The sequence below is a fragment of the Mesoplodon mirus genome (genome assembly GCF_964341445.2).
Source record: "Mesoplodon mirus genome assembly, chromosome: 14".
NCBI lineage: Eukaryota > Metazoa > Chordata > Mammalia > Artiodactyla > Ziphiidae > Mesoplodon > Mesoplodon mirus.
In genome coordinates, this window is record NC_138990.1 from 62,146,758 (window position 1) to 62,174,056 (window position 27,299).

The following is a 27,299-nucleotide window of genomic DNA, read 5'->3' on the forward strand; positions in this document are numbered from 1 at the left end:
GATAACTTAACTGGTTTTTTCCTTTGTATATGTACCTACTTACACACATTTTATTTTTTTTAAATTGGATCATAGTATATATATTCCTTTATAATCTCATTTTTCCTCCACTTTTAATACCATATTTTGAATATCTTTCCATGTCATTAAATATAATTCTGCAAGATTTTTTTCATGATGGCATGGTCTCTAATGATTTGAATATGCTACAATTTATTTAAATAGTTTGCTATTATTGGACAATTAGTTTCTAATTTTACACGCTTCAAAATGTTGTAATAATGATCTCTTTATTTAAATCTTTTTGCACATGTGTGATTTGGGATAAATTCCCAGAAATGGAATTGCTAGGTCAAAGGATTTTTGTTATATAATGCCAAACCACCCTACAAATTTTGTGCCAATTTATACTTCATTAGCAGTGTGTAAGGGGGCCTGTTTCTCCTCCACTCTCACCAGCCCTGGATAATATCATTTAAGATGATGTGTTTTTGGAATTTTCATTCAAGGTGGTCTAGGAGCAAATATGTTTATTGCTTTGCCTACTGAAGATCCCATTTAGATAACAGAAAAGGAAAAAGGTGGGGGGGGATACAATTTTATAACTAGTAAGTGAGCAGAAGGATGCCATCATTAAGCTATTTCAGTGAATTTCTGGGAAAAGAAAGGAGAGGGCAGGGTGGAAACTACAGAGCAGGATAGAAGTACAAAGGAGCCACAGCCCAGAACATGTGCAGGGGGCTACCGGAGCCTAGCCTAGAGCCAGCTGTTCTGCAGGACCCTTAAGGACCTCGGGGCATGGAAACTTTAGTCACCCCAGAGGCAAGAGTGAGATGTGCAGCTGAAAGCAAGTGACTATTTGAAAGTCTGTATGTGGCATGTGTAGTGAGTATACTCACTACCCTCACTGCTGAAGGACCTGGAGCCAGACCCTGACCCCCAGGGTCAGAAATTGGAAAGTCCTTTTAAAAAGCAATGGAATAATGGTTTTGGGAGAGCTATCATAGATGGTGGGGACCCCTGCTATCATGGCCAGCTCCCAGTCTGTAACCCTGCGTTCACAGAAATAGGTTGTGTCCATAAAACAAAAAAAGGATGCTATGAGGAGAAAGAAGCTGCAGAAAATAGGAAGGTGCTTCTGGAATCTTAACATACTATTGTCAGAAATAAAAGTTCAGTGGAAGGGTTGTAAGATATAGTCAAAGAAATCTAGAATATGGACTAAAAGGAGAAGAGATGGAAATATATATAACAAATAGTAAGAGACATAGGGATTAATTCTATTGGTCCAATGGCCAAATAATGGGAGTTTCATACAGAAAATGAAGAGGCCAATAGCAAAGGACAAATCAGAAGAATATCTCCCACAAATTCAGTGAATCAAAAGAACAAGTACAATGAATCAAAAAAAGATACGCTGAGACATATCATGTTGGAATTTCGGAACACTGAGGATAAAAAAGATGCCAAAACTTCTAGAGAGTGAAAACAAAACAAAGTCACATACTAAACAACAGTAGCCAGGCTGACATCAGAGTCCATAGGCAATATTGATGTTAGAAGAAAGTTCTGATAGGTAATGATTTTTTTGTTTTTAACCTAGAATTCTATATCCAGCCAAACTATCAATCATGTGTGAGGACAAGCATGCAAGGTCTTAGAAAGCTAGCTTTCTATGTACTCTTAATCAATATTTCAATCAGAATGTACTTTACTGGCAAAAACAAGGGAATAACCCGGAACAAGGAAGATGATGGATTGCAGAAACGGTGACCGTTTCCAGCAGAGCAGTGAAAATAAGTCACGGTACTACAGCTGTGCAGGAGACCAGAGAGTAGTCAGCCCAGATTAGGGAAAAGTGGACAGTGAGGGTCTCCAGAAGGACAGACCCTGAGAGAAGGGGACCCAGGGGAAACTTGAGGATCTGAGAAAGGCAATTGGTAGAGTGAAAAAAAAAAAAAAAGAATCCATTTGAATTTGATGCTAGGTATATTCCCCATTGAGTGGTAGATGAGTTGTCACATTGGACCGGTGGAAAAGAAAGTATATGTGATGTCATTTACAAAGTTATAATATTAAGAAAACACTATTAATTCATCTTCAGATTTTGGAACCAGCATATACACAAAGCATGGAACTCAACTACAATTAGAAAAAAATGTCAGTTTTGTCAATGTTAATAGTCTAATAAGAGTAAAAATGCAGAGGATGGGCTTCCCTGGTGGCTCAGTGGTTGAGAGTCCGCCTGCCGATGCAGGGGACATGGGTTCGTGCCCCGGTTCGGGAAGATCCCACATGCCGCGGAGCGGCTGGGCCTGTGAGCCATGGTCGCTGAGCCTGCACGTCCGGAGCCTGTGCTCCGCAACGGGAGAGGCCACAACAGTGAGAGGCCAGCGTACCGGTAAAAAAAAAAAAAAAAAAAAAAAATGCAGAGGATGGGGAGGGCGGGAAGCACTCATGTCCTCCAGTTAGAATGTGTAGGGTCAAGGGATATTGTCTATAGTTGATGGAACAAGAAATTGACATTTAGATTGCTTTTTATTTTTGCAGTTGTCAAGAAGAATAGAGAAGGAACTGAGAATTGCGATGTGTAATTATTTTGTGAAGGGAGGAAAGCGGAGTGAAGTGGTGAGTGAACTAAATCCTCATCTCTCACAGCAGCAGGGCAAGAGTGAATGTCTGAAACAAGAAATCAGGAAATTGAGGTATAAACATTTTATTTAGGGACATGGCAGTGATGACCAGAAAAACCCAAATAGCAGTTATTAAGATTGGCTCCCTCTGGGGAGTACAGGGCAAGAGACTGCTGCCTCTCATTGTAAGTTTTGAGTTTTAAAAACTGAACACATCCTGATACTTAATTTTGTTTATATATTAATAAACAAATAACACAAGGATACATAGCCCCGAAGAAACTTTGGCTAAATTGTTAAGCAAAAGAAAAAAATTCTTACCCTTGTTTAAATCTGTATTTCTTTGCTTATTTGAACCAAGTGATTTCAAAGTTGCTTATGACTGTTAGCTTTTGTGCTTCTGTGATTTTTATAAAACTCTTCCTCATTGGACATGTTTCCAACTATACGGTGCAAAGCAGTGGCAAATAGGACTTGCTATGCAGAATATCCCAAATACAGCAATATTTCCAAGAGGGCATTTACTCCCTGAAGCTGGGCGTCCTACCCTGTGTTTGTGTCTCATAGTCTGAGCCTTCCAGCTGTTTTGCTGTGGGATTGGTGTTCCTTCAACTATGAGCTCCAGGAGGACAATGAAAAAGCTTTACTTTCATTGTTCCTGTGCCCAAGAAGTGACTCCACCATCATGCACACAGCATGGGCTCCTTGAACAGCTCACGATGTGTTCTTTCCTCAGGGTCTCCTTGAGTCCATGCCCTTGGCTGGGTCCAAGGTAACTGGAGCATGGGGTTGGGAGTCGGAGAGCCCTGCCTTAATTCAGTTTGCTCTTCTTCAAGCTGTGAGAATGTGGGCAAGCCACTCAAATCCATGAGCCTCAGTTCTCTCATTCCTGAAATGGTTCAGATAAGGATATGGCCTCCCTCGCTCAGATAACGCATGTAAAGTGCTCAATAAAGGGTGTTTATTAGAGTTGTGATTATTATGATGAATAAAAGAGTCTCCGTGAGGAGCTCCAAGTGCTGAATAACAATTATAATGTCTTAGGTTTTGAAGGGAGTCAGGAACTGAATGTCTTTGTGCGTAGCTGTTGGTGAAAGGTCCTGCTAGGTTGTGATATAACAGAGACAGAAAAGTTCCTGGTCTGGAGATAATTTTTCTGGTTGCACAATCTTGAGCTCCTGACTGAGCTCGGCTCTGTTCCACGTGGATCCATTCAGTTCCACTTGGAGTCTCTACTGATTCCCTGCCATGTGCCCAGCTGTGGATCAAGAACTGTGGAAACCTCCCCACCCCCACCAAGGGACACGTGGCTCTTCCCAAGAGGGGCTCACAGTCTAGGCGGGAAATAACCCTAATGACTTGACAGCTGACATTTAGAGGATGTTAGCCGTGTGCCAGGCATGGCTCCAAGTGCTTCACCCTCTCATTTGACCCTCCCAACATTCTGAAGCAGGTGCCACTGACATTCTCAATGTGTAGATAAGGAACTCGCAGCAAGGACCACGCAGCTTGTGACAGGCAGAGCTGGGGTTTGGACCCAGGTAAGTTAGCTTCACAGCCTTGACTCTCAATCACCGCAGTTGGCTTATTAGTGTAAAAAATAGGAAACGTGCAATAAAACCCATGGATAAAAGTGCACCCAGTGAGAGAAAGCACTGCAAAGTAAAATGCAAAATGCAAAGTGCACATGGGTAGTGGGTATTTTTCACTTCAGAACATTGAGGGTAAGTGGCCACATTTCCTGTTGTTTGCACTCAGCATCTCCTCGTGGGACTCAGTGGGAGTACAGTCATGTACTGCCATTTCCCTGAAAGAAGAGAGGAAAATGAAAACGACACCATGACCAGGCAATGCTTCGTAAGCCATTGCACACTCTTGACATTAGGTTTGGCACTTTTGGATGTTTTCTCAGCTCAGAAAAGCATCTGCGTACACAGACTTACTTGTTTTTAGCCACCTCTGTCATCAGAGGGAGCCAGCCCTCTGGGTCTATTCTGCGCCTGTTGAAAAGAGGAAGCAGGTACTAGCTTGAGTTTACTCCATTTGTGGCCTGTGAGGAGCTGGGATCTGTAAGGTAGGCATCCCGTCCAGCCAAGGGGACTTTGACATGGAGATGATGGCTGCTGCTCGGTTGGTGTCTGGGACCTGGGTACTGGGGGATGGACAAGCAACATGTCAGCCAATTTTGAGGGGCGTTTCTTTAAGAAGTGTCTGGGAACTGAAGCAAGCTGCTCTCTGGGGGACTGGGTTAGAAATAGGTAGTGAAAAAAGGTGTTGACAAATATTGTGACAAGTTCACTCAAGGACACGATTCTAAAAATCAAATGGTTCAAAAGAGCATAGAGTGAAGAATAATGCCCCTTTCCTGATTTCTCACCCCTCGATCCTCTAGTTTCCATCTCTTGAGGCAACCCCTGTTTCCTGTTGATTAAGACTCCTTCTAGAGATAATCTATGCCAAACAAGTGTGACAGTGTGTGTGTGTGTCTGTGTGTGTTTACCCACATGCACACCCATTTTATTCACATGATAGCCTAGCATAATAAACACATTATACCATACTTTTTTCCCACTTAATATATCCCAGAGATAGTTTCATATGTCAGTACATTTAGATCTTTTTATTCTTTTTTTAGGGCTTGCATAGTGATCTACCAAATGGTGTCCCATAATTTATTTAAGCTGTCTCCTATTCATGGATATTTAGGTCCTTGAGGTTGTTAAAAGCCATTCTAGAGCATTTGGCCTAATTTTTTTTTGTTTTGCATATGAGGAAATTGAGATCCACACACAGAAAGACAGGTTTAAATAATTCAGCAGGGAACCTACATTTTGGATGTGTTTTTCTTGCTATTACCGTATTTTGATCACAGAAGACAAGAGAAGGTGGGTTTGAGCGTGTTTTGCACACGTGGGTGGTAGTGTGAATGTGTGCCTACACAGGTAGGTGTACATTATGTTGGGTGACAGATGTGTTCTTGAAAAACTCTGAATGAACTCTTATTTTTAAAAATGGAATATGAAATCTTAAATGCCCTGAGGGTGGGAAGATGATTTGTTATTTAAAGGGAAAATTGTAGAGCAATCCTTATGTGAAATGATGACTTCTTTTTTTCCTTTTTCAAAAGCGACTTTATTGAGGTATAATTTACATGCAAAAAAAAGAATGCATCCATTTTAAGTGTGTGGCTTGATTCAGGTTAACAAACATATACATTCATGTCACCACTGCCCAATCAACATATAGAAGACCTTCATCTTCCCCCAAAGTCCTTCTGTGCCTCTTTTCTTTTTTATTGAATATATACTTTACTGTTGTAAAATACAATACTCAAAATCATTCAGTCATCCCCTGTGCCTCTTTGAATCCAGTTCCCATGTCCACCTCCAGGAGATCACCGATACGCTTTTTGTCATGATAGATTAGTTTTGCCTGTTCTGGAACATTACGTAAGTGGAATCGTAATCTTTTGCGTTTGGCTTCTTTCCCATAGCATTCATTTTGTTGCATGTACCAGGAGTTCATTCTTTACTGCTGAGTAAAAGTCTGTCATATGGATCCAGCATGGTTTGCTTATTCATTTTTCTGTTCTTGGACATTTGGGTTGTTTCCAGTATTTGGCCGTTATGAATGAAGCTGCTAGGAACACTTCTGTACAGGTTGATGGCTTCCCAAGTAAATCACCTCCATAATTCAGTTGTGCAGGTCCAGTTTAAAATCGGGCCATTCATCCATTGAGCCAACATGTATAAATATGTATTAATCCCTTCCATGTGCTGGACAGACAGGGTTCTGCCCTTCAGGGATGTACACGAAAGCCCACATAACGTCTTTGCACTACCGTGGAAGGCATATGAGAAAGGAGCAATCCTTCTCTCCTCTTATTTTATGAAAGCAAGTGCTATTCGAAGCCTGTGAACCGAGTGGAACTCTTTTAAAATATTTCATTACATGTGCACCCTCTGCTTTTTAACCAGCCAGTGCACTCTACCAATAGATCTAGTAGCAAACTCCTCAAATGAAGAGTCTCTAGTTTAATTGGTGGCTAGCTCCAAAATCACCACCCAGCAGCTGCTCAAGAGCTGCCCATCATAGTGCCTGCACGTTTTGTGCTTTCCAAAAGCAGCAGCTGGGAGGACGCCTGCTGCTTGAAGATCTCCTGCTCTGTCTGGCTTGCCTCTTCCATGCCAGGCACCGCTGGGGACAGTACGTGCCTGAGGGGCCTCCAGGGGAAAATAGCCAGCAATACAGGGGATGCAGACCTTGGGAAGTGGGTCCTCTGCCTTGGGAAAGAAGCCCTGAGTCTTCTCCCTTCTCCTTCCCACCTCCTCCTCCCTCACCCCCCACCCTCCTCCAGGAAAAAAAAGAAACAGCCCATTATCTAGGACTTAATTGGTGCAACATGGACAGTGCAGCCTCTTTTCCTCCTTCTCCACCTTTCTGGAGTCATCCTTTTCTGACCGCCCCCCCTCCCTTTTGCTTCTTTCTAGGACTTGGTGCCTGACACGCGATGGAAAAGGAAGTGAAGCTCAAATTGGGTCTGTGTGACCCCTGTGGGCTGTTCTGAGGAGAGGTTTGCCTAGAGGTCTCCAGTGAAAGTTGAGCCTGTGGTTAGGAGGAAGCTTGACTATGAATTTCTTGCCTCCTTTGTCTCAAACCCAATTACCCCCAAATACAGGCACACAGACACCTATGGGTCACAGTGACACACAGTGGTGACAGCTAAGCGGGCTGCATGGCTGGGGTGCTAGTGCAGTGGTCAGGGTTCTTGCTGGGCAGGTGTGGTGTGCTGGGAGGAGTATAGGACTCAGAGTCAGGAGCTGAGGGTGCAAGTTATGATGCCTCTGCCACTTACCTCTGGCTGTTCAGCTCCGGAGGACTTGTCCTCAGAGACTCTACCGTGTGAACGGTGCCCCTGCAGTTGTGCCGTGTGTGTGCTCTCACTAGCCCTGCTTATCTTCCTTAACCTCAGTTTTCTCGTACATACAATGATGCTAATAATACTTGTTACCTTACAGGTTAATTGTGAGGAATCAATGCAATAATGCTTGTGAAGGACTTTGTGAATGCTCAGGCACCACCCAAAAAAGTGCCTGTGTGTCTTTTTGCTTTTCAGAGATGGCTTTTTCCTGGTTTCTGTGGTTTGGGCTCTTTCCCCATTGCTTTGTACCTAACTCACAGGAATGGAGCTCTTGTTTATGCCCAGACCCTCCCCAAGGGCTCTGGGGGGGTGGGGATATGGGAAGGAGGTGGCAAGGTGTTCAACGCGTTGCTCTGACTTAAACCGGACTGGCTGGGGAGCCAGTCAGTTGCACCTGAGAAGGAGAATGAACCCACGGAGGACAGCCAGAGGCTTAGAGTTATGAGAACCCTGAGACCTGGTTGTCAGAAAAGGCTTTGTGGGGCTTGAGATGGGAGCTCTGTCAGAGTCATCTCTCCAGTGTGCTCCAGGCAGCAGCGCTGTGCGGGAATCCAGCTGAAAGCTCTCGGTACCCCAGTTTTTCTATCTGAAAAGTAGGGAATATGTATTGCTGGCCTCCCAGGAGATTAGATGAACTAATGCAGGTGAAACCTCAATACAGTGTCCCAGACCTAGTAGGTGCTCAGACAATACGTGGTCATCCTCAGCTTCTCCTTCTCTCATAATCACCTCATGACCCTCTGATGACCAGGGCTGTAGCCTTTTTTTCCCACTGGGTTTCCTCCAGGGCTGGCTGAGAAATTCTCACCTTAGTTCTCCATCTGATATTCACAGCACTGTAAAATCATCAGATGTCCTGAAATAATATGTAATAACATCAATTTGGGGCAAGAAAATGCTTTTTGGGGGGTGGGAAGTTTCATAGAGTGGAAAGAACATCACATCGGATTAAGTAACAGATTTGAAGACTTGGCTTTTTAATAACAATAGCAGCAACAATTACCGAGTGTTCTGTGCCAGGCACCATGCTATGCACTGTACGTAGATTTTCACATTTTACACTGTGATACCCCCAGTGTCACAGGACCTGTTATTAGCTCCATTTCACTGAGGAGCAGTCTGAGTCTTAGAGAAGATAGTTGCTTGCTTCAGGCCAGAGAGCCAGTAAGTTCTCTGTGAACCACCATATACTGAGTAACTCCTAAGTGCCAAGTGCTTTGCATGTGTGTCTCATGGAATTGTTACAATAACCTGTGTCACAGATGAAGAGACAGAGGTTGAAGTGCAGGGAGGATAAATAATTGCCTGACTTGTAAGTGACAAAACTGGGATTCAGTCCTGGTGTGACTCCAAAGGCTGTTTGTCTCCCCCATGGTTCTACTGCCTTGCTTCTGGCCTCAGCTGGAGGTTGAAAGAGAATCATAGTCAAAAACAGAGATAGGGGCTTCCCTGGTGGCGCAGTGGTTGAGAGTCCGCCTGCCGATGCAGGGGACACGGGTTCGTGCCCCGGTCCGGGAAGATCCCACATGCTGCGGAGCAGCTAGGCCCGTGAGCCATGGCCGCTGAGCCTGCGTGTCCGGAGCCTGTGCCCCGCAACGGGAGAGGCCACAACAGTGACAGGCCCGTGTACCGCAAACAAACAAACAAACAAACAAAAACCCCAGAGATAGTATCTGGGAAAGTGCATCAAATAAAGGTATGAGGTTCAAGGAGATTTGATAAATGGGGTTGCATCTGGGAGAACTGGGAGGAATCTGAAGCCTGGGAGAAGGAGCTGAGAAGAAACCCTGGGAATGGCTGGGAGGAGGGAGGAGGCCTGCTTTTATGTAGTGCCAGCTGCCTGGCAGTGATGCCAGCTATCAGCTTGCAGGGGTTATGCAGTGCTGGGCACCTACATTGCTTCATTATCCGGGCCACATGATTGTGAACAGAATTGTGATTAAGTTAATTTGGCCGTGAAGTTACAAGGCATTCCACCCCCTTTTGTACCTGATAACCCCTCTAGTCATCCACGTTGAAGTCTCACCACCCTGCATGGATTCTCAGAGCCTTCTCACTTGGCTGGCGCTCAGCCAGTGCTCTGCGGCCATCTGCCCAGGCTGCAAAGCTCTTTGTTGCTCTTGGCATGTTTAATAGCTTAATTTCTATTTTTCTGTTTGAAAATGCAGTTCATCGGCACTGAGGCAGCGGTGGGTGCTAAAATGGTTTCTGATTGCTATCTTGAATGTTAATATCCTAATACATTTTATCATCAATGACCTGTCCCCCGCCACGAGTTCTCACTCCCCTTTTGCAAAGAAAGGCACGCTGCCTGCCTTCCGTTAGGCCTCGCGGCCCATCTCATTCCTTTGCTGTCTCCCTCCCTGCTTTTCTCAGATACCATTGTACTTTGCCAATGAAATCCACAGTCGTGGGAAATCTTTGACTTGGAGGATATGAGAAAGTGTTTCATTTTGCCGGCGGGGTTTAATAGGGATGACCTAATCTCTAAGAGGCACACATTATTTAAATTCCATGCTTTCGGACAAGGGGGCCCCTGATACTTTTGAACTGTGGCAGCGACAGGATTCTGGTTGGGCTCTGTTGTTTTTCCTGTTTGTAATACAGTGCCGGGGCCAGGTTATGCTTGTGGCATGGGACAGTATTAATGGTGAGGGTGGTGGAGAACATTTTCTTTACCCAGAAACCTGAAATCGTGGACTCTTTGGCATCACGAGTGTGTTATTTGGTTCTCCTCTGGATCCCAAGCTCAAGATCCCAAACTCAGGTGAGCGGTCCCTGTGGGGCTACCTGAGAGCTCCCTGCCCTCCCTCACTCTCTGCCCTGACAGAGTACCTGAAATATCACAGGGACCTCGCCTGGGGGGCACTGAAGACCCATGTTGGTGGAATTAAAATTTTGAGGGAAACCATAAGCACTCTCAACCACTAAGAGGCTGAGTCTGGAAATAATGTGAGGCTCACAAATGGCTCAGGGAATCTGGATTAGGAGTGGAGTGAGATGTCGGGGGGAGGGACCCAGGGAACATCGGTTCAAGGTGAGTTTTTACCTCATAGGGAATATATGGTACTCCTGGTATAGCTGCCTCTTCTTCCCCTCTTGCCGCATTGGAGCATCATTTTAGTACAGATCACCTGCCTTCCTTCCTTCCTAAGGAAGGGGCTTGCAAGAGTGAATAATCCCAAAATAAGCTCTGGGACACAGAACATTTTCCCACCTCCACAAAGGTTTATTGGGTGTCTCCTGGCCAACAGACAGTACGCTAAACACTAGGGATGCAAATAAGATTGTCATAGTCTCTGTCTAGCCGAGGAGAGAGACATACTGGAGCCGTGGTTGAGATATGTATGTGTACTATAAGAACACAAGTGAGGGCTTCCCTGGTGGTGCAGTGGTTGAGAGTCCATCTCCGATGCAGGGGACACAGGTTCGTGCCCCGGTCCGGGAAGATCCCACATGCCGCGGAGCGGCTGGGCCTGTGAGCCATGGTCGCTGAGCCTGCGCGTCTGGAGCCTGTGCTCCGCAACGGGAGAGGCCACAACAGTGAGAGGCCTGTGAACCACATAAAAAAAAAAAAAAAAAAAAAAAAGTGAGGGTAGTTAATTCTGACTCGGAATATCGGAATATCTGGAAAGGCTTCAGAGAGGAGGCAATAACTGACCTTGACCTTGAAGGAGGAGGAAGTGTCCACCAGGCTAACCCTTCGCAAGTAGTACTTGTTAAATGTGTGCCTGCTCCTCGCTGAAGACCATGGAAAAGAAAGGGAGGGGCTAGTGGCTCCTGCCCTCAAGAAACTCATAGCTTGTTGAGACCAGCCTGGAACATCTGAGCCAAATGGAGCTCTGCACAGACAGATGGGACTGTGGAGGCGGGGGTCGGTACCAGCGGTACTCAGTGATCCAGGGTTTCCAGAGTCGCTAATGTCTCGGGGAGAATATGGTCTCTGTGAGGACAGTGCAGACCTTGGAAAGATGTCGACTGCAAGCAGCCCAGCCCCTCTGCCTCTCCTCGTCATCCTGCTTCTGTATTGGGCCAGTAGCTTGCTGGATTGGGAGGTGGGGAGGGAGGGCACGAGGGTGGGTAGAGAAGGTTGCTGGTGAGAATTTAGCGACATTGGCTCTCTCCTTACAACCCTGGTAGAGGCTGGGGTTTGCAACACGCATGCGCCAGCATAGCCCGAACATGGTGGCCCTTCAGTCCCGCACAAGCACCACTCACATGCCCAGCCTTTGCTTATTCTGTTGCTTCCACCTGGAATGCTTTCCCTTTCTTGTCTTCGTGAAGTCTTCCCAAGCTGTTCTTTTTTTTTTTTTTTTTTTTTTTTTTTTGCGGTACGCGGGCCTCTCACTGTTGTGGCCTCTCCCGTTGCGGAGCACAGGCTCCAGACGCGCAGGCTCAGCGGCCATGGCTCACGGGCCCAACTGCTACGCGGCATGTGGGATCTTCCCGGACCGGGACACGAACCTGTGTCCCCTGCATCGGCAGGTGGACTCAACCACTGCGCCACCAGGGAAGACCAAGGCTGCTCTTTTACACTGATTTCAGGTTCACCAGATACTTTATATCAGTTATTCTCTGTCCCTCATTCTTAAGCTGGGTTCAACATTGTTCTGTTTTTGTTTTTTTTTTAGACTCCCCAGTGAGATTGCAAACACCTTGAGAGTGGGGATAATGTCTTATGCTTTTCTTATCTTCCGTGAGCAATTTGTGTAGTATAAAGAACAGGGGCTTCTGTAGACAGTCTTGGCATTAAACCTCAGCATTGCCATTTACCTTGGAACTTTGAGCTCAGTTTCCTTATTTGTGAAACGGGATTTAACACAGGGTTTCTCAACCTTGACACTGTCGGCATTTGGGGCTGGATAATCCTTTGTTGTGGGGACTGTCCTGTCTGCTGTACGATGTTTAGCACATCCTTGACCTCCACCCATTAGATGCCAGTAGCATCACTCTCTCTCCAATCATAACAATCAAAAAATGTCTCCAGATATTTTCGTGTCCTCCAAAACGTTCCTTATGTCAGGTGTCCCCATTGTAGTTCCTCATGTCAGGTTTCCCTTGTGCAGCAAAATTGCTTCCAGTTGGGCACCACTGGGATGACACTACCTGTTGGGTATGCACCAGACCTCATTGTTACTGCATCCGGAACATAGACATTCCACAAATGCTGATTCTCCTTCATCCCTAATTCACCCAGCACTCGGCGTGTTGCAGATTCATGGATTGAATGGAGCTGACTCTAGGTTTTAGCAGTTTGGGGTGGAAATGCCATGAACTCTCGGGTTGCCCCTACAATCACTAACAGAGTCACTGTCATTTTCTTAATTGCAGATTGATCTGGAGCCAGAAGGAAGAGTGTATGTGATCATTGATCTCTCGGGGTCATCGGGTGAAGGTAGGAGAGTGTGAGCTCTCGTCATTGTTCTTGTCCATCGACCCTTTTGTCTTTTGGTCTCTCCCTTCCCTCCTTGGCTGAGACATATTACAGTGACATTTAATTAATTGGCACCCTTTAAAGGAAAAGGTTATTTTGAAGATGCTTACGCCTGTGTACCAAAAGGGACCAGCCATCTGTTAGCTTTGGTGGAGCAGAGGGAAGATTTTCGACTTAGGGAGTGAGGCCAGTAAAGCAGGCGTTCCTGCGCATGGGTGCCCAGGCAGGCTTCGGTGGGGCGGCTGCTCCCCCCGGAGGTGCGCGTGGGGTCAGTGTGTGTGTGGTGGCCAGGAAGTAAGACCAGTTGGTCTCACGGTATTCAGAAATGAAACAAATGAGGTGTCAAATTTCAGAATCAGAAATGTTACTTCCATAAAGAGGGATAAATGAGGAGTTTGGGATTAACATATACACACTACTATATATTATAGATAAGCAACAAGGACCTACTGTATAGCACAGGGAACTATACTCAATATCTTGTAATAATCTATAAGGGAAAAAGAATTTATATGTATATATACATATATATATTTATATGTATATATACATATATATTTATATGCATATATACATGTGTATATATATGTATATATACATATATTTATATGTATATATACATACATATATTTATATGTATATATACATATATTTATATGTATAAATACATATATTTATATGTATACATACATATATATGTATGTATACATATTTTTTATGTATATGTGTGTGTATATAACTGCATCAAAAAAATAAAAATAAAAGAAGTGTTACTTCTCTTTACCAGTTCTTTACCCAGGCAAAAGCTCTGCTCTTAAAGAGAAATAATGGGGTGAGGATATCTGCTCCCCACTAGCTGATTAAGTAGGGTATAAATGTTTTCTGATCATTGGATTTTCCTTCTTTCTTCTTCTTACACCCTCTTCTCTCCATCCTCTCTTTGCTCACTTACTACCTTTCAAGGCTTGCCGCGTGGTGTGGGCTGAGCAGTCGGGGTAGAAGGGAAGACTGGACAATAAAACCTTCTCCACGTGGAAACAGGGAGATGGTGGCAGACTTGGGCTCTAGGGAGGTTGGGAATTAGGACTAAAGTTTAGTTACTGGGACCATCTTTCTTCTCCTCTTCTCTTTGTGGGCAGGGGACAGAACAGTTGGCTTTAATGTCATGGCAGAAAGATGGGACGAGCAAGGCGGGTTCTTCTTGGCAGTGAGAAAAAATGGGGATTAGAGGTTGTGGCCCAAAGGGAAAGGCACAGCTCCTGGCTGGGAGACTTGGGCGTTTTATAGCATCTCCCCAGAATACTGGGGATTATAAGCACAAAGTCACAACCCCACAGTTTTGGGGATGAAGCTCTAGTTTGAGTTTCTATAATGGAGGAGGGACTATGTAAGCAAATTTAAAGGAGCTGGTCAAATGATGCACTTGACACTGGGGCCTGATGACTTTCATTTAACTAATTTAATCACCTGATTTCAACAGGTGTTCAGAATAATTCAATTATTGTGTGTATATGGAGCTCATGATAGAATTCAGTCCTCTCTTAATAGATCTCAATTATTTGGCATAGGTTTAAAACTTTAAATATCCTTCCAAAATTGGTCTCTTAACATTTTCTGCTCCTTATTGCAATTACATTTTGGCGTTTCCAACTTTCCCTCTCTACTCTCAGCTCTGAACAGCCCAGAATAGAAACTATTGTAGAAGATTTGGAGATTTAACAATACTTAGTATGAATTATTCAAGATGTACAAAAGGGCCTAAAGTATAATAAAGCGGGTACCAGTGTACCCGCCACCCAGATTAAGAAATAAAGCATCCAGTAAGGTAAAGCCTTGCCTTACTTTTAACACAGCGTGTGATCCCAAATTTACCAGATTTCACAATATTACAGTGATCGCCTGATTGTTGATACTGGTGAAACATTTGCTGAGCAAAATCAATCCCCCTTTTTCCTTACATAATGTATATGCAACAGGATAATTAATTAAATATGTATTCCCTGTGCCAAGATGCTGGGCAATCAATGGGAGGCTTGGATTATTTTTTTCTTTGAAAAGATTAACGACTTGCAAAATTATAGAAGACATCCTTTTTTACATTAGAGGGAAAGGACATGGACAAATGAATGAATAAATAAATCAGAGGCAATTGATTTTTTTCTTCTTGCTTCTACAGCTTATTGCATATGAATGACCAAAGCAGTTTTCATTGGACTGAACTTTTAGCCTATTTTTTTATCTCTTTCATCTAAAGAAAATAGAGTTTACTTCAGAAATGCTGACACATGCCAGACTCTGTAAAGTGTTAGCATGTGTTGCTCTGAAGAAAAGAAGTTTTTCTGCTTTTTCTTAATTGCTTTTCCTGGATTTGGAATTCTTTCTCTGGATAGTGGGAAGGACTTCCAGCAATCTCTTTCTAGAAGCTGATCTTGGTGTGTTCTGTTTGTGTTCTACACACCTGTTCTCCCACTCCTGCTGCTGGGACTGTGAGTGCTCCTGGCCCAGAGGTGGCTTTGTTTTTGGAAGGATTGAGAGGGTGAGAAGAGGAATGGGAGAATGAGTAGCCACAACATTTGCTATCTGGATTGCATGGGAAGGGTCCAGGGCAAAACACGGTTGTCACACCCAGACTATGGACATTCATTGATTCTTATTTCGGTCCCTTTCTTTAGTGAAAATTCCTAACTCTATATTCTGAGAAAGGGTGAAAAAGAGAATTGAAATGAGGCACAGCTGACATTTTCACCACTCTATTATTCTGCCATCAAGCATCCCTTCAGCTCACCTATTTCAAGTGCTCCAGTCCCATCAATGGAAAAAAAGATACTCGTAGCAATTGCACAAACTTTACACCACATGCAAATACCAAAGAGCCCAGAGAAAGGTATGGGGGTGAGACTGTGTGAATACACCCCCTTCTTCTGGGATGTGCTAAAGGATTCTTTTTTCTTGCTAATGCACTGTAGAAAGCCTGGATGTTTACGTCTGCTAGAGCTGGAGTTAATGTGCTTTCTAACTATTTAATAAAATTCCATTGCTTTCATGTCCTGTGCAGTTCATCATAATGGGATTTGACTGGTGTGTGCTTTAGCTAAACCAGGCAACCTAACCCCAGGTGTAAGGGGTCAGGCTGGATGACAGTTAAGGTCATTTCTGGTCATGCAATTTTGATCGTCGGTATAATGTGAATAGACATCTATCAGAGCTCAAGGCTGAAGGCTGGCTAATATCTGTAGCCAGTAGAAGGGATTGACAGGTACAGTGCCAGGAACTTTACCTATGTTATCCCATGTAGTAAACCTTCTGAGGATGTTTTGTGTGTTGCTCCAGGCTCGCATGCCTCTTAGTGTTTGCTTTTATTTTAAGTAATGGCCATGGGGCTTCCTCGTAAACATGGCACTACAGGATCACCAGATACTTAAATCAGAGCATAATTAGTCCGGGCAACAGAAGCATAAACAACAATGGATGTAGTTCTCGATTGTGCAAATTATTATTTCCTGTTGTGGACATTAGTTAATATTTCTTCCTTTTTTGTGATGTAATTTGTATATTACTTCTGTTCTTCATAGTAATATGACAGTGAACCATCATTTGCAGGCTCCCAGAGGAGGGGCAGTCAGGGTCTGACCCAGGGATTTCTACGCTCTTCTTCCCCCACCTTCCATCCAGGTGTCATCTTGACCCAGGAGAGTTTTTCAGAGTCTTAGACAACAATAGAAAGAACAAGAAGTGGGCCTCAGTGGCATGTTTGGGTCCCCAAACTGTTTCTCCAATAACATGCCAAAGATACAAAATAATTGGAATGGTTTTTGCAGCACGTCCATCACAAATACTGTGGTTAGATCAGGTTGTGGAATGAGTGCATATTGTGGAAGCAGAAGATGAAGAGGTGGGCTCAGGATCCAGCCCTCTGCCCTTCTTTCTATAGCCACAGGCTTCAGAAAGCATTCAATATCCTCTCTGGGACCAGCAGCAGAGAGAAGAAAGAGAGAGCCTTAGGAGTCCATCAGTGCTGAATGTAAATCCTGTCTCCAGTGCCTACTAGTTTAGAGCTTCAGATTTCTCACCCATCAATGGGGATAATGGGATGTATGGTAGGTATTATGATAGGGCTGCTATAAGGACAGTGCCCTCGCATAAAGGTGATGCTCAACAAATATCCTAAAGGCCCTGGAGACCTGAGGGCAGGGACGTGAGCAATGTTCTAACCCAGTGCCCAGGAAGGAGCAGCAGGCAGGGTATCCAGGGAAGCAGTGTGAGGGCAGGTTTCTGACTCTGGGGTGTGGCATATGCAAAAGGTCCAAGAATAGAGCAAGGTGACAAAGAGGCAATTCATAGAATAATATCTGTATCTGGCAGGGGCTATGAGATTGCTTTTTGCAGAGTTCAGACCTTCCCATAGTTTTGCCCCATTTTCTGTCTTTCTCTTTCTTCCCAACCCTTCCCCCATTGAAGTATTTCCCAGAAGAACGTTCTTTAGCTTGTCTGTGTCCTGTGGCCCTTAATGTTAGAAATGTCTCCTTGTCAGAGCCTGGGCTTGTGCCCTTTCTTCTCAGTGCAGACAGAACATGTTGTCCTTACACTCTCATCGGTCCTGGGTAAAAGCCCTGCATATATTTGAAGACAGTTATTAAATCTCTCTTCTTCAGGCTGAATCAATCAAACCCCTTAACCTTTCTGAAGAGAGAGTTTAGAAATCTTATCTCATCTTTGCAGCTCTCTTCTGGACTTTTTTTCAAGTTGCACAGACAGGTAGACATGATCAAACCTGCTTTGCTTCATTCTAAAATGATCAGGTGTGTATAGCAAGTATTACCCCCTGGTGGGAGATGGTGACTTTGAGAGGTCAAGTGATGTGCCTGAGGCCAAACAGTTGATTACAAGGCCCTGTTGGGTCCAGACCCCAGGCTATGATCCAGGGCCCTGCCTGGATCATGGCCCTAATCATGGCCCCATGAGTTTGCCAACAAAGACCTCCTTACTGCTTTTAACATTTTAGTGCTTTTCTTCAGGAAGCTTTTTACAGAAATAGGAAGGTAAAGTTTATAGCTTTGAATCCAAAGATGACCCAGAAAGTCCCTTTCATAAATAAGCAGATCTCTTTTCCACTGTCTTTGAAATGAAAACTTCCATGGTCCCAGTTCAGGACTGGTCAGCTCCTTCTCAGGCTCTCTGTAAGGTGGATCCATAACTAAGTCTTGGTTGGACTCATCCCAGCAGGTTAGTAATCTTTCTTACCTGTGTCCATGGCAAGCATTAGAGCACTGCCTTCAGGGTTGAAATAGAGAGGTAGGCCTTCCTCCTGACCCTCTGCCACTGGTAGTTTCTATAGAGATAACATCTTTCAGATTCCGGAGTCCCACTGAAGCTTCAGTTCATAAGAATTCTACCCTTTTCCTTAGAATTTCTGCATTATTTAATCCAATGCCTTCTGATGATCAGATAATTAAGAAGAACCATTCATTCAAATGAAAAGTAGTCACTAATGCACTTTAGCAAATGTGCCCAGTTTGGTGCCCATGCTGAACTGGGGGACAGGGAAGTGGAAAATGAGAGATGGCATTTACAAGAACACATGGCCCTTAACTTCAAGGAGCCTGCAATTCAGTTAGGAATCCTAGGCTTACCTGAAGGACAAAAGCACTAGGGAACAAGACAAGGCAATATCACATTGAGTGCCTAATTTGGTGTTACCAGGAGTTCTCCAAATGGGAATAAATTGAAGCCAGAATAACCCAGGGAAATTCAAGAAAGAGGCAGGGCTTGGGCTGAAAAGGAAAAGTTAGGTAGACTGGATTGACAGGGAAGAAGCAGCGAGGCCATTCTTTTTTTTTTTTTTTTTTTTTTTTAAATATTTATTTGGCTACGCCGGGTCATAGTGGCTGCACAAGGGATCTTCACTGCCACATGTGGGCTCCTAGTTGCGGCATGTGGGACCTAGTTCCCGGACCAGGGATCTAACCCGGGCCTCCTGCATCAGGAGTGCAGAGTCTTAACCACTGGACCACCAGGAAAGTCCCAGGGAGGCCATTCTGAGTAGAGGGGATCATGCCCTCATTATCAAAGACAGCTTTGAAGCTCTTATTTTTAGGTAAGTCTGGAGAGACACAATAAATTAAATAGATGCAATTTGTGTTCTCAAGGAGCTTCCAAACAAAGACAGTCATCAGTGTGGCGGACAGACATTTTCAAACAAGAAAATGAAATACCTTAAATGATTAAGCTGTATTTGAAGACTGAAGGCAGTTCTTTCTGGGTGTGTCTTCATGGTCAAGGCTTCTCACTCACCTTGGTCACCAGGGAAAAGGGATGTTCTAGGTCAAGTATGGTCAAGTCTGGGACATTGAGTAGAGCACATTTTATTTATTTATTTACTTATTTTATTATTATTTTTTTTAAAGCTGTGATTTTTTTCTTTCTTTTTTTGAAGATGTTGGGGGTAGGAGTTAATTAATTAATTAATTAATTATTGCTGTGTTGGGTCTTTGTTTCTGTGCGAGGGCTTTCTCTAGTTGTGGCAAGCGGGGGCCACTCTTCATCGCGGTGTGCAGGCCTCTCACTATCGTGGCCTCTCTTGTTGCGGAGCACAGGCTCCAGACGCGCAGGCTCAGTAGTTGTGGCTCGTGGCTCACGGGCCTAGTTGCTCCGCGCCATGTGGGATCCTCCCAGACCAGAGCTCGAACCCGTGTCCCCTGCATTAGCAGGCAGATTCTCAACCACTGTGCCACCAGGGAAGCCCCTAGAGCACATTTTATAAGCATGGGGCTTAAGTGATTAGGAGGTCAAGCCTGGTACAGGCATCCCTGTATATCTTTTCTGCACTCTCTTGTTTCTCCCTCAGCAGTCTTATGGAGTCCCATGGTAAGCCCTCCACCACCCTCAACCTTCTTCTCCTCTCCAGACTATCTAGCTAGTGTCCCGGCATCAAGCCCTGACGCTCCCACCCTTTTCAAGTTCTGTCCAGTCTCTAACGAGAAACATTGCTCGACATGTTAAAGGGAGCCCTTACCCTCCCAAATCGGGGATTTCAAAGTCAGGCACTTGCTCCAAGGAGCTGATAGGTTTGCCTCCTGTGAGGTGCCTCAGGCAATAAGACAGTGGTCCTGCTCACCCCACGGCGTCCCCAGACATCCATGGACAAGTTGGATTCTCCAGTAGCATGTGGGGAACGTAAACAGCCTCAGCATTTGATAAGGGTGGAAATAACAAAAGTCAGATGTTCAAAAACATTGATCTTGCAACATGTACCCCACATTCCCCCCACCCAGCATCACTACTTGCCATTGCTACTCAGACTCAGGGAGTGGGCCTCTTTTTTCCTCTTTTTGTCTCCATCCTTTGTCCTGATAAATAAATGCCTGTTCCTGGAAGTGGCCATATGCAACCCGATGAGACAGGGGGAGTCAGCTTGAAAGCAATGAGTAGTAAACCCCCATCAAGAGGTTTATAATGTCACAGAGACAATGCTAAAATGCTTGATGAGAAATAAGCCAAGAGACCCTCATTTCCTTCCAGATAGGCTCGAGGTGCACAGCAGTTCCTCTGAAATGAATCATCCACAGTTAACAACACCAAATGCCAACCATTAGCAGATGAAAAACAGAATTGAATCCTGAGTGTTTGGAGAGCAGAGCCCTTTAGGATCACTACCAAAGCCTCCTTCCTCTCGGCCATTATGGGAGTGTAGATGTGCATTTTCTATTGACTTGTGTGCCTGTTTTACTAATGAAGTAATTGAAGGAGGAATACTCAGGTTGAAGAAATAAGCTTATAGAGAGGGTGGGTTTATAATAGATCCTTAGTCAAGAAGTGAGCCCCGTGTTTCCTGGTGTGACCTTCAACTCTGTCTCTGTTGTCTTGCTATACATCATTTCTTTGTCTTATAAAGAAGATCGTTTCAGGAAATTCATGTTTGCAGCTCAGATCGTACTGGGTCAAAGTGGCTTATAATTTAATTGTTTACTGTTGTTGATGTCCTTGTGATTTGGCTTAAAACAAAAGGGTATTTCCATTCATCTAACCTAATTTAGAGAGTTGTCTTTCAGGACCAATTCCTTTATTCTTTTATCCAGTTGAAATTGGCCAGTGCTGACAGTTTTATTGATTTTCCTTATTACCTAGCTTCGTTGAAACATTCACATTTTCACAATCAAGTGCATTCACCATCTTATTCAAGCTGCTAACACTGGGGCTTTTATTTTCCTCCTTTATTATAAATCTTTGGTGTGAGCTTGTGGGGGCCTGTGAGGGTGTGTGCTTTTGCCCATATACGTACAGCTGAGAACGAACGTCTGGGAAGCTCCTATTCTAGCTCCCCTTCGTCCTCACTGTCCCTCATTGGAGTCATCATTTATTTACTTATCTAAGAAGTACTAGGCCCTGGGAGTATAGAGTTAATGAAGATGGTCCCTGCTCTAGGGCATCTGTACTCTTACAGAAGGAGGCAGGCGCTAGACCAGTAAGCGCAGTAATGTGTTTTATCAGTTGGGTAGCTGTTGGGAGAACAGGGTGCAGTGGGACCACCACGGAGACTGCTCTTTCTGGAGTAGGCAGTCAGTAAATGACAACCACTGATACTTCCTTCCACATGCTCTCATCAGCTCCATGGCAACCCTGAAAGGCAGGTAATAACTGTTATCCTCTTTTCTTGGTTGAGGAGCCAGAGCCGCTGTCCACTGAAGGTGCATCCAATCAGAAGATAAAATAAAGGCAGAGTAGGACTTGATTTACCAAAATGTGAACTTTTCAGGAGTACATCTGATTTATAAATTAATGTATTCAACATAGAGCTATTGGGCACCTTTGCCAGTTACTCTTCTCAGTACTAGGGGCACAGAAGTGAACAGTGAAAACAGAAATCCCTGTCCTTAGGCGCCTTCCATTCTAGTGGACATGCTTGCCTGTGTGTCAGCTGTCTCTTCAAGATACATCACACACTGGGAACAGCAGTTGTCTCTGGGGAAGGGAAAGGGTGAATTGAGAAAGGAGGAAACCTTTCTTGTCAATGCTAATAATCTTGGTTTTCTTTCCCATTGATGTGTATGAGCTGCTAAAACGATTACTCAGAAAATTTGAAACAAAATGAATTAGGTGGAAATGTGACCATTCCCATACATACAGAGACCGTGACTTGCCCATGGCCAGAGGTTATGACAGGTTTCAGAAGACCCAGGCAGAGAGGAATGACCGGCTTAATCCACAGCATGAACGTCTAAGGGCAGGGAGCTCAGAAATAATGCACATGGCCCACTTCATGTCCTCTGTCGCTCAAGACGCCTCTGATTTGGAGTGGGAAATACTGAAATTCAGGATTCCCTGCGATAGTGCCTATCACCGAGGACTGAATGCTCCCAACATGGAGAGGCAGGTGGGTTAGGTAGCCAGACTGCATGGAGCAAGTGATGGATGAACGATGCACACAGAGCGTTCATTCCAGGGAGCCGCTGGCCTCTGCGTGCCCAGTCCTGCTGCTGAGAGGCTGCACCCCTCTGGATGGAAATCCCATGTGGGTGTTTTTACTAGTGCCTGGCAGCACCCTCCAGCGTTTAGGGTCAGCTGCTCCTGTCCCAAGCTCGGCCATCTCCACACACTGAGAGGCTTCACTAGCTGGGGTCCCTTCTGCCCAGCTAAGCAGGGCACAGTGGCCGTCAGTGGGTTATTCCTACTCTCCGGACACTCAAGTTTGCCTGTTTCCTGACACTGAGAATAATGGTGATGTTTTAGTTCAGAGAGCTGTTGTCTGCAGCAGAAAGCCGTGGTCTCGACTATTAGCCAGGTATAAATTCTTTGGGAACTGTCAGGAAGAATGAAGTCAGGGGAAGTTAAGTCCGCTTTCAGGTGTATCTGTGTGTTATTGGGACTAGGATTTTGTAGACAACTGGATTTTAGCTTTTGTTCCACAGTTAGTTAATTACTGAATGTACCGATTTATTCGACAGATGTATCTGGAGAGTCTGTTGCCTGCCCGGCACCATGCAAGAGCTGGAGAAACAAAGATGTAAAAGAAATAGGCCTTGCCCTTGAGGAGCTCCCAAGCTAGGGCACGTCGGGCAACAAGTCATCTGTTCCACTTGGACCTCCGTGGCCTCCTTGGTACACAGAGAGGGAGGTGGGACTAACGGCCCCTTGGCCCTCTACATTGCTGAGTTAAAACCAAGAGAAGTTTGCATAGAGCTGGGCACCTGGAAGGAGGAAGGGAGAGAGAACAAAAATTTTAAGCCAAATCTCTCTGTACAGAGATTATTTTATTTAAGCATAAATGAATCTGCCATTTTATCATCCCTGTTTTACAGATGGGAAAACTGAGGCTTAAAGAGTCTTAAGAATGTGAAGCACCCGGATCCTGTGAAGATGCGGATTCTAACTCAGTGGGCCTTGGGTGGGGCCTGAGGGGGACAACACTTTGAGGAGTGAGAGACTCTTAAGACCTGTGATTTCCCCTCTGAACCAGTTTCTATGGGATTAAAAATTAAGAGGGAAATCTGCTTTCTCTCTTCCCCAACTTCCAATCATTTAGTCTTTCTCAAAGTCAAGAATTTTGAATCCCTTTTTGTTTAGTATCCTTCCCCCCACCTTCTCCTTTCTTCTGGAAAAGGGCTAGGAAGGCACTTGGCATATTCTTAGGGAGGTAGGCAATGTCCAGGCCCTGGTGTTCCAGTCCCGGCTTTAATCATCCACAGAAGGTCAAAATGGATAGCATCAGTGTTCTTCAGCTAGGAGAACAGGCACCAGTTTATACCAGGAAACCAAAAAGCAACCAGTCAGGGTATTGGATTTTTTTGTTTTTGTGTTTGTTTTTCTATAAATACCCTCAAGTATTGAGTGGTGCTTGAATTTGATCCCACTGTGCTGATTTTCTCCTGGTTCCTGGGGCTTTAATTAAAATAACTCACCCAGGAACCTTGCTAAAACTTACCTCTACGTGATCCTCCTCTGAGGTAGGCAAGTTGCACCTGCCTTTAAAGAATGGGGAAACGCAGGGGGAGTTCTGAGTTAGGTCCTGGGTACACAGTAGGGGCATAATTTTTTAACTTGTCGCATAAATGAAAGCATGACTAAATGAAATAATAGGAGAAGTGTCACTATAAAAGGAAATTATGGAGAGAAACAAGGTGTTGGGACTGATGTTGCTTTGGATAACTGGTTGTTTCATATTCCAGTGTACAGTCAGTTTCACGGGTGGGCGTGGGCCTGCATGATTACTTTCTGTGCCTGGTACTTATTAGGGGCGCTCTGAGGCCACCTCAGGGCCTCCACACACACCAAGTCCCCTATTATAATATCCTGTCCCCTTCCTGTTAATTCAACTTCTCTGTTCTTTCAGAATTTGATTTCAAGTTTGTCTCCTCCTTCCCACGCTGGCCCACCCACCCCAGCCTGCTGGTTCACACACTGTGCTCCCACACTCCTCCGTGTCTTTCTGTACAAGCATGTACTCAGATATTTACATTGTGTCTATAACTAGAGTCCTGGCTGTACCCTGCCTACCCCAGTGAGCCACAAGTTATTCAAGGGCAGAGGCTTCTGGAACATGGGCTTCGAGCTGAGAGCTGGATCAGTGCACATGAGGCTCCTGGCTGGTCTCGTGATATAGCCGTGCTGAACCTAGGGTGCTGTCCTGCCATTCGGACTACACAAAGCCAGACTGGGAACAAGGGCCATCTCTGTACTTGGGGCCTCTTTGTCCACTGGGGAGCCAGACCACCCCAAGCCATTGTGGGCCTGGCTACCATGGCGGCACCGACAAAGTCCATGGGAGTCCTGATATCACAGGGCCTCGTAGTGGTGGGCACAAGGCCCCCAGTTAGTTACACTGAATTCAGCAGAAGCAGCCTTCTGATGAAGTGTAGTGGGAGCAACCTCTTTACTGAAATCAGAAGCTTGGATTCTGTTCCTGGCCCTGCTTCTAACCGGCCGGTTGAAGGTGAACAAATGATTGTTTCTGGCCCTCAGCTGGATTGCATCAAAGGCATTAAGATGGTATGATTCAGTGAATGCTCAGGATTTTGGATTCTCAGATTTAAGACTCTCTGAATACAGGTGTGAGCCAATGAGAAGGTTTCCTAATCTCTCTTTATACTTATCATGAGGGAGCCAGACTCAATTATTCCTCACCAAAGCACAGGACCCTAAGCAGTGGGTGAGGCATGGTGGGTATCGTAAGAACTTAAAAGTGTTTCCAAGACAAATAGGGAGAGAACTTATCCTGTGGCTCCTTAGGGCAGCTCTGGGACCAGAGGGGTAGAAGTTACAGGGAGGCAACTTAAGCTTAGTTTAGTAACTACTCGTTAGCAGCTAAGCACATCTGAGCGGTTAAGTAGGGAGCTCTCCATCTCTGCAGGTATTCAGAGACTGAATGAGCATTTTAAAAAATTGTAGAAAAGATTCCTCTTCTAATGGTCTTTTGTAGGATGTGAATATCTGCAACAACTTTTATAAGTATCTACAAATGGAGGATAAGGCAACTGTTTATCTTATTTGAAAAAAAATCCAAGATCTGCTTGGAAAAAAAGGTAGAGAAAAAGAGTGTATGAAATAATAGGAAAAGGGAATCAGCTGGATCACAGCATCTATTTACAGAATCGTTCTATTTCTTGAAAATTTAGTCAAAAATGGAAGTGTTGAAACTTGAGTCTTATTTCCAAAGATCTAGGGAAGGATTCTATTTGAGTGGACCCCAAATTGTGTGAACCCCTCCTAGAAGCCTTTTTTTAAGTGGAATAAACTCTTGTAACACCAGTCTCGCTCCTTAATTCTCTCTCACATGGGGACGCACGTGGAATTCAATTAAAGAGTGGTCCATTGGTTGAGCAGGCCCATGTGGGGGAAGGAAAAAGGGCAACAGAGGTCCCTGACTCGAGGGAAAACATCATTTTGTCATGCTTGTCCATGTCTGCTGGGAGGTAAGGATTTTCTCCTTAAACTTATGAGGGTATTGCATGGAAGCTACAGAAGTGGGATGAAACTGAGGTTTCTTTGCCTCTTAGCCTCTTGCCCCAAGAAAGGGTTTGATTTGGGGTAGATAGCTTCTCACTATGGTGGGTGATGATGGCCATGAACAGGCTAAACCATTTACTGCCTATGTGAGGTGGAGGTACCAGGAAGGTAGTTGACACCCTGCCCCCAACCATTGACCTACCTTTTATCTAATGCTTGAAATTACCTTTAGAGCTTTCACACTGTTGTTGGTTTTTGATGCCATTACGTAGTTAACTCCTCCTTCCCTCAAAAAAACAAAAACAAGGGCTTCCCTGGTGGCGCAGTGGTTGAGAGTCCGCCTGCCGATGCAGGGGACACGGGTTCGTGCCCCAGTCCGGGAGGATCCCACATGCCGCGGAGCAGCTGGGCCCGTGAACCATGGCTGCTGAGCCTGCGTGTCCGGAGCCTGTGCTCCGCAACGGGAGAGGCCACAACAGTGAGAGGCCCACGTACCGCAAAAAAAAAATCAAAAACAAAACAAAAACAAACCCAAAGAACAAACCCTTGTAGAAAGATGAAATCCTGTCTTTTTAACCTCCTCATGCATGAAGTACCAGCAGCCAGGTTTGCAGTCCCCTAAATGTGTGCATGATGCTTTCTAAAAAATCATGTCTGAAGGGCAAAGGAGTGAAAGTTTGAATAACTGAGTTAAATGTTATAATGGGAGATTCCATTCCCAGAAAATGAAAATATCTTACAAAATCCTCTCATCATGTCTCATTGTGTAGACACAATTTTTAGTAATATTTCTAGCATCTTTTTTTCCCCTTTTTTTCTCATTTGGACATACGGGCAGCGTGTCAACCTGCTTAAGTGCTAGGAGGATCCAGCTGAGGCTAAATAGGGGCCTTTGCAGCCCCCTGAGGACCCTTTGCTGATTTTCTCTATTCTCTAAAGGAGAAAAGATGCATCTTATCCAAAGAGCCAATATTTTCACTTTTTTTCCTTACCCATCATTTTTACTTAACAAAAAAGGGCAGGAGCAATAAAATATCCAACAAATGCACAAGTGCTTTCTTTAGACTCTAAACTCTGAAAGGCCAGGACTGTGTCTATTTTGGTCTTTGCTGGACTTTCCTGGCCTTAGTGCCAGCGTACAGCAGTGCTTAGGACATATTTGTTCCATGAATTAATGAGTGACCACTGTCCAGGTGAACGTGGCGAAGGTGTGGAGGTGGCACCGGGGCTTGGCAGGCAGAGAGCACTGCTGTGAAATGTCATTGCTGGCTGGTGGCGAGTGTCCCTGTTTGGCCTGTGTGGTGTTTGAAGGCGAAAAGTATGAAAGTCAAGAACTGCCTGTAATAGGTGGGTTTGGGGTCACCAGGGCCAT

The 27,299-nt window shown here is 44.7% G+C and overlaps 1 protein-coding gene across 4 annotated transcripts in view; it reads left to right on the plus strand.

Annotated features, from left to right (window-relative positions):
• Nucleotides 1-27,299, plus strand: part of PRKCE (protein kinase C epsilon) — a 608,554-nt gene that overhangs the window by 177,935 nt on the left and 403,320 nt on the right. For all 4 annotated transcript variants that reach the window (XM_082641774.1, XM_082641775.1, XM_082641776.1 and 1 more), the window contains one exon: nucleotides 12,886-12,949. In XM_082641774.1, the coding sequence (XP_082497900.1) occupies nucleotides 12,886-12,949 (64 nt within the window). The remainder of the gene's footprint in view (nucleotides 1-12,885; nucleotides 12,950-27,299) is intronic.